Source organism: Vicia villosa, linkage group LG1 (assembly GCF_029867415.1).
Source record: "Vicia villosa cultivar HV-30 ecotype Madison, WI linkage group LG1, Vvil1.0, whole genome shotgun sequence".
NCBI lineage: Eukaryota > Viridiplantae > Streptophyta > Magnoliopsida > Fabales > Fabaceae > Vicia > Vicia villosa.
In genome coordinates, this window is record NC_081180.1 from 79499803 (window position 1) to 79514894 (window position 15092).

Consider the following 15092-nt stretch of genomic DNA (forward strand, 5'->3'; position numbering starts at 1 on the left):
AATTTTCAAAGGAAATAAGCGGTTTGGTGTCATTCTTATCTTTGTGATGAATCTGCCATTTCTATCGATTAACGTGCAAAAACCATTGTGAATCTGCATGTTATAACCTTTCTCCGACAGTTGTCCCATACTCAGGAGATTATGATGAAGACCAGGAGCATAGAAAACATCACCAATAAAGTTTTGAGTTCCATCTTTCAACCTGATAGCAATTCGGCCTTTTCCCAAAATTGGAATTTTTGAATTGTTTCCAAACTTCACGGTAGATTTTACCGTTTCGTTTAGAGAAGAAAATAATTCCTTTTTCCCACACATGTGATTACTACATCCAATATCCAGATACCAAATATCCTCTTCCTCAGAAAATGTATTACTGGCCAAAAATAAATTTTGTGGATTTTCAAAATACTCACTTGTATTTTGATACGAACTTTCTGCCACATTTGCCTGATGTTTGTATCTGCAATCAGATGCTTTGTGTCCAAACTTTCCACAGTGATAACAACTATAATTCGTCCTTTCTTGGTTGTAGATACCTCTTCCTCGACCACGATTGTTGAATCCAAAATTGTTTCCTCGACCACGATTGTTGTATCCAAAATGATTTCCACCTCTTCCTTGATTGGACGGAGTGAAATTATTGTCTCTCCATTGGTTAAAGTTGCCACGTCCTCTTCCTCCATAATTTCCTCGGCCTCTGCCTCTATAATTTCCTCTTCCTCTGTTGAAAGTATTTTGACCTCTTTCTTCTACAATATAACTTGACTCAGAAGTGTTGTTGAAATTCACCTGACTCTTTAGAGCTTCTTCTTTTACCACTTTTTCGGTATTTTCTAATATTCTGTTGACATGACTTTCAATGCTTCCCTGTAATTCTGCTACAGACAGAGTATCTGTATCGTGGGACTCAATTATTGTAGTCACCACATGGTCAAACTTCATCGGCATCATACGTAGAATTTTTTCTACCACTTTGCTATCTAGAATATCTTCTCCATATACTCGCATCTTGTTGACGAGATTTATAACACGAGAAAAATATTGTTCTACTGTTTCTGAATTAGACATTTCGTACCTTTCGTATTCTCTACGCAGCGATTGTAATTTGGACTTCTGAGCTTTCTCTACTCCTTTATGTGACAACTTCAATATGTCCCACGCTTCTTTAGCAGTTTTGGCATTTGCTATTTTGCCAAATATTGAGTAATCAATTCCTTGATGAATTTGTGAAAGTGCCAACTGGTCCCTTCTACGAGCAACTTCATCAGCTCCTTCTTGTAAACCAGGATCTACAAAGCTCCAAACATTGTGAGCTTTTAAATGTGTTGTCATCAACAATTCCCAGTAACTGAAATCTAACTCTGCGGTTAATTTTGGACCAGACCAGACAAAATTGTAATTTGCCATATCTCTCAAAAAATACTCACAATAATTTTTGACACAATGAAAACTCTTTTGTTCCTCACACACTCAAAAATATTTTTTTTTTTACACTCACACTAGCAGGACCTAACCTGCTCTGATACCAATTTGATATCAAATGGGACTTATGTAAAAGTCACACACACTTCTAATAGAGAAAAAAACAAGAGGAAGTAGTATTTAACTCTTCTTAATATTTCTTTTGAAACTGATATATTTTACAACCATAACATCCATGCCTTTATATAGGCTTTCCATTCTTAGCTTACAAGTAAATAACCTTACATATTAAGTAAACTACTATTCTATATGGCGGTTCATTTGCCTTTTGGTCCAATTGCCTATTCTCTTAATGGCTAAGAATTAGCACACCTCATGCTATATAACTTAGTGACTAAGAACATATTTTAATATCTTGACTAGAGTTTTCTAGTCTCTCTTTCCAACCAAAATCTAGAATACTCTTTTAAAATCTTGATTTAATTCTAACACTTTTCTGGTAAAATAACATTTGAAATTATCCTCTTTTTATGCAAAATATCATTTGAACCACAAATATTAATCGATACAATCTTGCGGTGGACACTAAGAGCAAATAGTAAACCCTTAATAAAATATTACATCCATAAATAAAGGTTCCAATATATCGATATAAGTCCAATTTTTTTACCTCTTCTAATGAATGCAAAATCATCACTGCCGGCTTTGGCTAATATGCATAAGGATTTACTTATGCACCATGCATAAGCCTACATAAGTCATTAGATCATATTTTTAATCCAATATTAGGTATTGAGTAATGAGTATTGAGTGGTAAGTATTGAGTATTGAGTAATAACAATTGATGTCTAAAATTTGATCCAAGAGTCCATAATAATTTATGCATGGTGCATAGATTTTTATCTATGCACGGTAACTGCATCCACCACTGCCGTAGCGGTATGGCGGCAACTACATAATCATTTGGACTTTTATAGGATCAGCAGACAAAGTAACCTTGTAAACTTCATAGAGGGGTGGGAGAATAATGTGAGGTATATCTTTAAAAGGATTCATTAGTGTTATGATAGACATAAAATCGTCTACCAATGCAACCCAACCATGGCTAGAACCACGAAATCGATGTTTAGGCTTAATAAGACCGAGTTGAAATTGAAAAGGGTACAATCTTTTGTTTGGAATTCCGAACAATCCATTTTTCTTAGTGAAAGAAGCATCTTGTAAGCATAATGATTTTGTTGGTACCATGAGCATGGGTATTGTGTTGATCTTGAATTGATGATTTTGAAGGTTGAGCTTTGCAATGAATTGCCAATTTTTGCAAACAGCACTAAACCATAGATGATCAATTTTTTCTTCTAACTTGTCAAGAACCAAACTCAGAGGTAGTGCTTGTAAATTTGCCCAATCTGGCTCCATGATGCTGAATGAAAAAGAATTGAAAATAAATATTATAATTATGTAAACCACTACTCAAACAACAATTTTGTGAAAACAGTTCGATTAATATAGTTATATAAGATTTGAGTTATACTTATCCCTAAAAAAGTTCATATTTAAATTTTCCTTAACAAACTCATGTTTAAATCCAAAGTATGAAAATCTTATTAATTAATAAATTATATTTATATAAGATTTGTTGAACATCTTATAGAGTTTAATTTGGATTTTTTTTAATTTATTTATAATATTAATTTGAAATTTTTTCTAAAGCTTTTTATTAAATTTTTTTTGTTACTATTTTTCTGTTATTATTCATGAAAATTGAAAACAAATCCGGCCGATGTTATATTTACAGAAACATTCAATTCAAACTAAAATTTTTAATTAATTTTCTTTCACAGTTATTTATTCTTTTCATAAGTCACGTTATTACGATCTCAGATTTAAAATTTCAGGTCTTTTATGTAACCGTGAAGTAGTAGTACACTTAGCTTTCACATTTATTTTGATTTTTTGATTTATATAATTATTTATTTTTTATATTTAACATAAATATATTTTTAAGAAATTATATATTGATTTAATCTTATATACTACTAATTTTATTTAATTTATTAATCACTTATAAGCTAATTTTGGGAAGAATTAATTTATTGAATATAATTCTTTTTCTTATATTTTATTCCCCAACTATTAAGATTGAATATTGACAGACTTAATATTAACTTTCATTAATTACATATATTTTCTTATTCAAAGATATAATTTACCGACGGTAATTAATGACATAAGATTCAATATCAATGATATTTTAGGAAACTACATTGAATTATATATAAAACTTATAAAAACTTCATGTTTAAATTTCCTAAAAAATTTCTTATTTGAATTCAAAATATAAAATCTAATTGATTAAAAAGTTATTTTTTAAGATATTGTCTTATATAATTTAATTCATATTTTTAAATTTATTTTAAATATTTCCAAATAAATATTCTTAGATTTTCTTATTAAGTTTTACTAGAATGCCATAGTAACCGTAAAATAATTAATGAATATTTCACCAATGCAAATTTTTTTGTTACTACTTTTACCAATTTTCTGTTTTCTTTTTGAAAAAAATAAAATAATACTCAGCTCCGTCTCACAATAAGTGTGATCTTTTTTATTTTTATTTGTCTCAAATTATTTGTCCACTTATCATATCAATGCTATATTTATTATTTTTTCCATTAACTTACTCTTATTTATTGTATTTTTATTCATTTAATTACTCCACTATCTATTATTAATAAGGCTATTTCAGTAAATATTATTTATTTTATCATTAAAATCAACATAATTAATTATTTTTTTAAAAATGTAAAAATCTAAAAAAAAAAAACACTTATTGTAAGTCGGATGGAGTAATAGTTTTCTATTACGAGAACAAATTTTAAGGATTTGTTGGCATTCAATATGGAAATATATTTAGATAAAGATCCAATTCAAATTAATTTTTTTCTCTATTTTTCTTTTTCAATTTTTTAACGTTCAACAATATTTTATTGGGAAAAAGGAAATGCACCGACAATGTAAAGTATTTTTACACTGTCAACCAATGAGAGACATGCATCAGAATAAATTTTATTTTTAAGTTTAAAAAATTGAAATTACATGGCAAATTAAAGCATTTTGATTGGCTGTACGTGTAAAACTGTTTTACACTGACAGTGCACTATCTTTAAACTCTATTTTATTTAACTTTTGAAATTCAAGAATTTGATGAAATTTAAATTATATTTCAGTCACACATTTCTTCTTAACATTTTTATAGGAGATTAAAAATAGTGCACCATTAAAAATATCTAATTAATTGACAGTATAAAAATATGTTATAATGTATTTTTAAAAAGCATTGAATGTGATTATAAATAATATGTGTTATTCTAAATTGATGACTATGTGAATTATTTGGGAGTGAATGTAATTTATTAAAATAATGCTAAATATGAATTATGTGTGCTATTATTCAAGCGGGAGTCTTTTAGTTTTGACAGTTGTTGGTCCGATGTGGTTTCTAATTCGTGGTGGTGGCTTTGTTCTTTTTATAAATTAAAATCGTGTTGTAATTTTTACGTTTGGTATATTCTACCGCTCTCTTGTTTTGAGCATTAGAAGCTTTCCGCTTATTTCTTCAGGCAGAGCACCCCTTATACTTCTTATTAATTCCATTGCCTATTAAAAAAAAAGAATTATGATCGCACGTTTAGTTTGCATATATTATACTTTAGATGATTTGTTTACTAAATCTGTGTTGTAAAATTTGTTTTATTTTTATGTGTTATTTGTTATTCATCAAATTATGTATAAAACAAGTAGTTCAACAGATTTGTTCTATATTATTTTGTTTAGTACTTATTTTTTTTCAAATTAACTATTTATTTGTAGTATTGTATTTGTATGTATATGTCAAAGGTTTTTATGGTTCATACTAGAAAAATCTTAACTCTGGTGGATGATTCCTAATTGAGAATTAAACTAAGGGATTCTTCAGGTGAATTTTTTTTTAATATTTGTAAAACCACTATGAAATAAATAAGCATTCAGGCCCAGGCCCTTTTGTGTGGTTGGATATGTGATGTGATGATGGATAGTTAAAGGATAAATGTTTAAGTTTTTACAATATATGTGAAGAGAAACACATTCTCATTAAAGATAGGTTAGTATACGATCAGGTAGAAGGGATCGGATTTTTAAGCGGAGTAGAGATCTTTCACAAGAAAAAATAGCATTAAAAAATGAAATTGGAGAAAAAAATTTAAAATATAACATTTGATTCAAAGACGAGGGATAGATAGAATTGGGGTCTAGGGTAATACTCAGTCAAAGACGCTTATGAGATTATTATGGTGAAAACATCATCAGATGAAGAAACAAATTTCATAGAAGCTTGGAATAAATATGTACCGCTAAAGGTTGCAGTTCTAGTTTGGCAATTATTTCAAAATAAGATTCTATCGAAGAATAACTTAGTGAAGAAAGGAGTTCTCAATCAACCTCAATCGGATTGCCCTTTTGGAAGTGAAGATACTGAAAATGCTTCCCATATTTTCTTTGAATGTAGTTTCTCTATATAAGTATGGTAATTAGTCCTAAGGTGGTTGAACATTTATACAGCTCTACACAACAAGGCCTTAGAAAACTTCCACCAGTTGAAGGTCTTTGCAGAATGGGCAGAGTGCAAGCGGGGAAATTTAGCATTATTTGATTCGCTTGTATTTTAGTAATGTGAAATGGACATAATGAAAAAGTGTGCAGCGATAGACCTCGAACGGTGGAGAAAATGAGCGGAAAAAATTAATATCGCATCGTGGAAATGGTTGAAGTACAAATTGAAAGGTTTCAACTACTCCCTCAATCAATGGATAATCAATTTGTCTACTTGCTTAAGAATGGGGCATCGAATGACCTTCGTATCCGTAGTAGGACAATATTAGGAGGAATATTCAAGAGTTTAACATTTCAGCATTGCGTTTATGGTTAGGTTATTCTATTGTTGTTTAGGTGTGCAATTCACTTTCTTACTGTATGGGTAGTTTTTACGCATCTGCAATATTCATTTTGTATTGGTAGTTACAGTTTGGACTTTGTACGAGTTAGACTCGGCATGGCTTATGCCTTATCTATCTTATTTAAGTTATGATATTTAGCCTTTTTCAAAAAAAAAAAAAATTGACCCATTGAAGTTGGTTTAACTTTGTAAGTGACACGTGTTGTGTATTTAATGTATATGCTAAGTTTGTGTAAAAGAAATTTAAAACATTTTTTCTTGTATATTTTCTAATATCTAATTTAATTATTATTAAATAATTTTTTTTTGATGTTACATTCTTTGTCCACGTGTCTAATAGCGATTTAATAAATATATCATTGGTGAGAGTTATATGAAGATTTATTAAATTTATTATTGAATAAGTTTAAAAGAATGTTTTTTTAGTTGGTTTGAGAAATATAATATTAAACATTAGATGTTCTGGATCGAACAAAGGTCCAATACAGACGAGATCAACGCGCTAAGTTCAATAAGACGAAATTCATTAAAATTATCCATCATTTATAACAGACACATGTAAGCCATAAGATACACACACCCTTTTCAGACTTAAACCTTATTCATTTTTGGACTTTGTAACTGACTTGTTGTTAAAGTAGTAACCTTGCACATCCACCCTCACATTATCGTCTCAAATGTTAATTCTCTGAATTTTGTAATTGGCATTTATGTTTGGCTAAACTATATATGATCATAGGGTGTAACACTTGCAATTAGAAAACAAGTACAATGCAAAACAGGTAAAACAAGAGGATATCCTATGAGATGTTAGAACATGTACTGGAATAACATGTCCTATGGAATAACTATTGACATATCGCGCCTGTTGAGCTGGGTTAACAAGATTCAGTTTCAATTTAACAGATGCAGAATATTCTCAGAATATTATGCAAATCATATAAGGTGTTATATGTTTAAAAGGTCTGAAGAATCAATAAGAAGATTTGAAGAATCATTCAGAAGAATCAAATTAGAATATTTGAAGATTATATAGTTTCTAATTATAGATATATTCTTGGAAACTAACATATTGAAGACCTTGATTGTAGCAGAAGTTACTGCTATATTGTAACAGAAAATATGCTATGATTGAAGGCCCAAATCCAGTTGGGAATAGGTTATAAATAGAAGACTTTGTAACCTTGAAAAACAAGACAACCACCGAGTATAAAAGATGTAATCTTTAGGGTTTGTTGAGGTAAACCTCCCGACCTGTGGGAAGGTTACCATTATGATCCTCGAAGCCTATAGGAAAGAGGAGTATTGTTCTTGGAGGATGCTTTAAAGAAACTCCAAGTTCGTGGGTCATAGTCAAGAGTCTTGGCTAGGGATTGTCATGGAAGTATGTCTTCCAAACTGTTTATCTGTAGGATCAAAATGTGTTGGATATTGAGTCTTCCAAATTGTAAGTGGGATGGGGATATTCCATATATAGGGAGGACCTAGGTAGAAGGGTCATTGGGTAGGGATTAAGTGAGGGGTTGTAAACTTGGGACTAGTTTAGCTCTGAATTAATACTGCTGATAGTGGACTTTATTTCTGGCTTGGTATGCCCCTAGAGTAGGTGTGATGTCACCGAACTGGGTCAATAATTACTGGTGTCATTTATCTTTCAGTTTGACATAATAATGTGTATATATCTTGCTGATGTTTCCTGACAGATCACATGTTTCCTAACCTTCAAGTTCTCTGAGCTATTGTATAAAATTGTCGTATTGCACGTAGAAAGGTCTTTTTGTGCGTTTGTTAAAATTGTCGTATTGCACGTAGAAAACTCACTATAACCAAAACCTGATTACAATTTTCTTAGACACACTCGTTCAATACTTTCTGCTTAATCTCACCAGAAAGAGACTTCTTGCCCAAACTCACTGTCCATGACTTCTTTGCTCAATCACACTAGAAAGAGACTTCTTGCTCAAACTCACTATACATAACTTATGTGCTAAATCATACTAGAAAGAGGCTTCCTCGATCAAACACTCAACTTGAGTTTGTCTTGCTCAAACACAGTTCGAAACTTTTACAAGTTCTAAACAAACTGTTTAGGATTTACAACAAGATGTACTTGATAAACAATAAGTGGTATAATTAAACAAACACACAAAAAGACCTTTCTACGTGCAATACGACAATTTTATAGAATAGCTCAGAGAACTTGAAGGTTCTAGTAGAGATGTGTTGTATGTTGCTTTCTTGTTGTTCTTGTTGTTGTGCATATATTTCATTCTTATCTCCTTATATATAGGGAATGAAAAAAGGCGTTGGAAGTTGCTTGCATAAATGTATTTGCTGAAGAAGAAGTTTCCAAGAGAGAGACGTTGGAGTTGGTACTATGAAGATCTTCATCTTCTGAATAATCTCTTCATCCTTTATGTCTTTCTCAAGTAAGGCGTACATATACATGGCGTAGTAGACTGAGGGATTCATATCATTCAGCCTTGAACCTTCTGCTAAACCTCTAGTTGACTTTTTCCATATTTCAAGGAGTCTGATAAGATGGCACTGCTTTTGCACAGAATATGGTTAGTGAACGTTCTTACTTGTGTTTTCAGCAAGGCGCTTGAAGCTCCAATTTGAATATCAGATGGTGAGTCATATATGGCGCTGAGGTTTTATTTGAACATCAGATTCTTCTTTAGTAGAATCTGGATTGCTTCTTCTTTACAAGCTAATTAACTAAATCAGAACCAAGTTAATAACTAGCTTTAATGAACCTACACACTTCATCAAACATTAGTATACCCTTTTGTTCTTTAAGTACTTTTTTATCATCAAAACCAAAGGAGAATGAGCATGAAATGATTTTTTTCCTACACTTATTACCTATTTTGTTAGGTGATTTAAAAGTTGGAAATGCACTCATAGACTTGGGTGCTAGTCTAATCTTGATACCACTGGCGGTAGTTCAAAAGATCAGTGACCTCTAGATAGAACCAACCATGAAAACATTATAAGTGGCTAACAAAATATCCAGGAAGTCAGTGGAAATGATTAAAGATTCGATGACAAAAATTGACATATTCTCATTTTCTGTAGATTTCATTGTACTAGATGTCATCATATTGAGGAAGATTCGAAGATATCTGTTACCATAGGAAGACTCGTCATGAAGATCGCATGGATGCTCGTGGATATTTACAAAGGTCAAGTGAATGTAAGGATCAAAGATCATGAGGTATGTTTCCATATGATTGGTATAACCTAGAAATAATGGTGTCAAGCTAGTGAAGTTTAATAAAGCTCTTGTTGGGAGGTAAACCGATCCTTTTTTAAATTTTTTAATTTTATGGTAGATTTTTTTAGAATCTAAGATGATGGTCATTAGGACTTAAGCTTAGAAGTTGACATGATTATGCTATGCACTTTATGTTACTATTAATAGGAATTGACGAATCTGTTTAGCTTGACTATTGATTAACTAAGTATATTCTATTAGAAACATATAGGACAAATGAAACATAGTTAAATCATGACCTAGTTTTTCATAAATCATGTTAAAACATCCTGCATAAGAAAGAAAGGTTGAATTTTCATGTATTTGATAATCTTACCTAGTAACGATTTAATCCATGTATGTTAATTAAATATTCTAGATGGCTCCAAAGAAATCAATGCATGAAGAAGGACAACTAGAGTACCCTATGATGTTCATAGGTTTAGAATCATGGTACATGAATAATTTGTTGGACATGAGGCTCCACACACAAGTGGGGGAATGAAGGTGAATTGGGTGCTTTAGAAAAATGATAGTTTAAAAACTTATTTTTATCATATGCAGAATTTAAAATCATTTTGGTATAAATGTTTGAGTAATGGCAACAGAAAAGTAAACATAAGAAAAAATAAAGAGTTAAGGGTAAGAGAAATGACACCATAGAATTATAAATGTTTGGCCAAGAAGATCTAATTGTGTCCCTAATATTTGATCTTGAGAGTTTCCAGTATTGCTTAATAGTTTTTAGTAGGTTAAACTATTGAACCCCCTTATACAATGAAAAATGAAGTTTTAGGCTAACTTCAAACCAAATAAAGAACAGTGAACTAAAGCGATTAGTCTTCAATCCAAAGAACGGACTGAAGCGATTAGTCTTCCTTCCAAACAGGAGACTGAAGCAGTTAGTCTTCCTTCCAAACACGAATTTGAAGCGGTTTGACCTTAGACTAAATTGAGATTTTATACAGACTTATCTCAAACCAAACTAGTGTTTTGAGAAGGCTATCCTCCAAACTGAACTAAGGTTTTGAGCAGACTGACCACAAACCAAGTTGAGATTTTAAACTGGGATGAACTCGAACCAAGATGATATTTTAAACCTGAAATAATCTCAAACTGAAGTAGGATTTAAACATGCCAAACTTATGTACCGAAACAGAGACTTAAGAACCAAAATCCCAAACAAATATTTTAATGAGCTTTGAACTCAAACAAACACTTCCTTATGAATAAATTATTCAACCAAGAAAAAAAACGCTCTTTGGTGAATTTACAATAACACCCTTTCAAAAATACAAAACTCCTCACCAAACAAAAAGACTTTCTCACAGTTCTATTGCTAAATTAAAGTGAGAGAAAGTAGAAAATATTTGAGAGTGAGTGATATATATATATATATATATATATATATATATATATATATATATATATATATATATATAGAGAGAGAGAGAGAGAGAGAGAGGAGTGAGATAGAAGGGTCACATTTTTATATGAAAATGTGAAAAGAGAGGACTCTATTTATAGGATAGAGGTTAACAAAAAAAGGAAAGATTCATAGGCAAACATAAGTTATCCAATCGACACGGACCGTAATCAATCAATTAGAAGCCCTCAATAATCGTTTAAAGGCTCTAAATGAAAAGAATTAATACATGGATGTTTCTCTTCATTAAGATATTGTCACAATCGTTTATGGATACTGTTTGCATTAACCCAGCCGATTGTATAACTATGTCAATCGATTAGATAGTTCAAAATTTGTCTAAAACTATTTTGGCAGTTCCTGATCCATTTGGCACGGTTTCAGAATATTTTTGAATATTTTCTTTGAGAAATATAGGCTTGAAAACATGTTTTAGTTTTTCCGCGCGCGTGTGAGATTTATCTATATAAATTTACTAAAATCCATTGTGTTTCTCGATGATTTCTTCTTTCTTGGATTTTATTAGAAAATCGTAAACACTCTCATCTTTTGATTTAAGGATTGGATCCGGTTTCTGATTCTAAATTTTAATTCTTAGATATTTGTTAGCAACAAAAGTTCTAACATAGTTTCTTATATTTCTAAAGGTTGAACACCGCATGTGAAAGTAACTCTCACGTTCATGTGGTGTTTCAACTTCTTTGTCTCGCGTGTTCATCCTCTTTTGTTCGATACTTGGATATACTCCATAGATCATTTCAAGAGTAACCCACATTTCACTTGTGGAATTAAAATTAAGTACATAGAAGAATTGATTCTCATTTAAAGACAAAACTATTTTTTTAATTTTAAAATCGATTCTAAACTTTTTTCTTCTTCGGTCCAAAGGAAGTCTAGTTTATTTACTATTTCACTATTAATACAATGAGTAGTGATAAACGAACCATTGATTATTGTTTCTCACATTTCAAAATCAAAACTTTGAATGAATATTTTAAATAAAGTTTTCTACAATTAAAACCTATCACCCTTAAACAGTGGATGGGTGTTTTTGAAAGTCCTCTTGTGAAAATAAGTGTTTGAAGTTATCTTCCTCGTGAGATAATTTGCCTTTAAACAACAGTTAAGCTAAGATGCCACTTGTTCGACATGTGAATCCATACATAAGAGAGAGGGATAGAGAGATGCATATACGGAAACATTTGATGTTATATTCGCGTCAGAATCTTCTCCTCCCTCATTCTTGAGAGAGAGAGAGAGAGAGAGAGAGAGAGAGAGAGAGAGAGAGAGAGAGAGAGAGAGAGAGAGAAAGATGCATATACGGAAATATTTGATGTTATATCCTCATGAGACAATTTGTCTTTAAACAACAGTTAAGCTAAGATGCCACTTGTTCGACATGTGAATCCATACATGAGAGAGAGAGAGAGAGAGAGAGAGAGAGAGAGAGAGAGAGAGAGAGAGAGAGAGAGAGAGAGAGAGAGAGAGATGTGTGTTTAAAAAAATATGATTTAAAACATAATCATGTGAGAAATCATTGTTTTAAACCATTTTGAAACACAATAAAAAATAAGAAATAAAATATTTAGAGTAAAGAAAAAATGTCTCTTCCTATTTGTTCAGAAGAGAAAAACGCAAGCAAAAGAATAAGAAGTTGCAAATGCCTTCTTTTTCTTCCTTTCACAAAAGTTGATCTCTTCTCTCTCTCTCTCTCTCTCTCTCTCTCTCTCTCTCTCTCTCTCTCTCTCTCTCTCTCTCTATATATATATATATATATATATATATATATATATATATATATATATATATATATATATATATATATATATATATATATATATATATATATATATATTCTCTTTTTCTCTCTTTTGACAACCAGACAAAAACCTTCCTTCTCTCTGAAAAAAGTCTAACTCCTCTCTCATGAGCAAAAACAACAACTCTCCTTTCTTAATGAAAAGGAAATCTAAAACGTATAACAAAACACAGATTTGAACCTCCAAGTTTTGATGATGGAGACGATATGGACTTGTGGCGACCCGAAATGAAGGAGAGGCGACGAAGGGATTCGAGGTAGTGTGAATCTTCATCACATTCTGTTTTACATTTCTTCTTCCTCTGTTCGGATTTACTGATTTATTGTTGTTTTTCCTTCTATCTATTTTTTCCCTACTGATTGTTGTTGTTAGTGGATGAAGAATGTGGGTTTTGAAGGAGAAGATGATGAAGGTTTTTTATTGTTAAAATGGAGAATTAAGTTTGTTTGCATGGCGTTAATGGGAGAAAAAGAAGATCAAATATTGTGTTTTCTGTAATAAAAAAAATAGAGGTTTCTTTCTTGCGTATTCTCTTTTTTTCAATGTTGTTGTATTGTGATAGTCATGTCGTATGTTTGTTGCTTTGCCCCCTCTATTATATTGTTACTCTTATAGTGGGACAATTAGATCCTTTTTTCTTATTAAAAAGAAATTATTGGTGATGGGAATTAAACTTGTGAGACTAAATTAAACCCATTTTTTTTATGTTGTTGAATAAAATGCAATAAAATAAAAAATAAAAAATAAAAAATCTACATTTTAAAATATTTTTCATGACTTGGACAAAATTGGAGTATTACACTAAGCATGTGGCCCCTTTTTGAGAATTTTCATGACTTTATCAAAATCGCTTAGGCCATTAACATTGTTGGTTGCCCTATGATTATCCTTACTAGAAAACTCCAAATTCTTAAGACTAGCCTTAGTACTTGGAATAAGATTGTTTTTGGTGACATCATAACATGGTCATAACTTCTAATGAAACTCTCCAAATATCCAAAACCACATCAACAAAGATGGAATGACTGAAGAACTTAGAACTCAAGAGAATTTGGCTCAAATTGAATTGGAAATTATTTTGGCCAAGGAGGAAGTTTTTTAGCACCAGAAATCTAGAGTAAAATGGCATCTAGACCGAAATCCAGAGAATTGTCTTGGCTTCATCTAAACCACTTAGGCCACTTACCTTGATGTTTGTCCCTTTGTTTATTCTTACTAGAAAACTCCAAATTCTCAAGACTATCCTTATGACTTGGAATAAGACTGTTTTTGGTGACGCTCATAACATGGTCAGAACTTCTAATGAACTCTCCAAAATATCCAAAACCAAATCAGCACAGATGGAATCACTAAAAAACATAGAACTCGAGAGAATTTAACTCAAATTGAATTGGAAAAAACATTGGCCAAGAAGGAAGTTTTTTTGGCACCCGAAATCCAGAGTAAAATGACATCTAGGTGAAGATAGAAACACAATTTTTTATCACATAATGGATAAAATAGAAATCTATATAAGCCTTATAACTTATATGAGGAATGAAGATGGCATTATTATAGATAAAAATGTGTTGGCCAACCATGTAGTAGAATATTTCACTAACAATATCGATTTTTAAGGCAATTGTTAAATATCATAGGAGCTTATGGAAGTCATTCCTGGTATGGTAGATGCAAACATGAACACAATGCTTACAATAATACCTTCAACTATAGGGAGATTTCCAATGTTGATTTCAACCTCAACCAGAATAGCGCCCCTGGCCCAAATGGTTTTGGTGGATTCTTCTACCAAACTTATGCCTAATTACAATGTCAACACTATCACTCTTATCCATAAAGCTAATGAGGATGACTCAGTGCATAAATTTAGGCCCATAACCCTAGCTAACATTAAATTCAAGATCATAACTAAGATTCTTGTAGATGGGCTTGCTACTTTTATGCCTAACTTGGTCTCCAAGGAACAAATGGGTTTTATTAAGTGGAGACTCATTAGAGATTGTTTTTGCTTGGCATCAAAAGTAGCCAACCATCTTCACAGCAATGCAAATGGTGGTAATATTGCTATGAAAGTGGATATCTCCAAGGCATTTAACACTTTGAGCTGGAAATTTATAGATTGCACTCTTAAATTGTTTGGCTTATATGTCAAGTTTTGCAGCTAAATCA

The 15092-nt window shown here is 31.3% G+C and overlaps 1 protein-coding gene across 1 annotated transcript; it reads right to left on the reverse strand.

Moving 5' to 3' along the window:
* Positions 1–2373: 2373 nt before the first annotated feature.
* Positions 2374–2841, reverse strand: LOC131647022 (uncharacterized). Its single transcript, XM_058916940.1, has one exon. The coding sequence runs from the start codon at positions 2839–2841 to the stop codon at positions 2374–2376; it is 468 nt and encodes a 155-aa protein (XP_058772923.1).
* Positions 2842–15092: the final 12251 nt, after the last annotated feature.

Excerpts from the sequence above, each read along its gene's own strand:
- LOC131647022 (XM_058916940.1), bottom strand. The coding sequence starts at position 2,841 with ATGGAGCCAGATTGGGCAAATTTACAAGCACTACCTCTGAGTTTGGTT.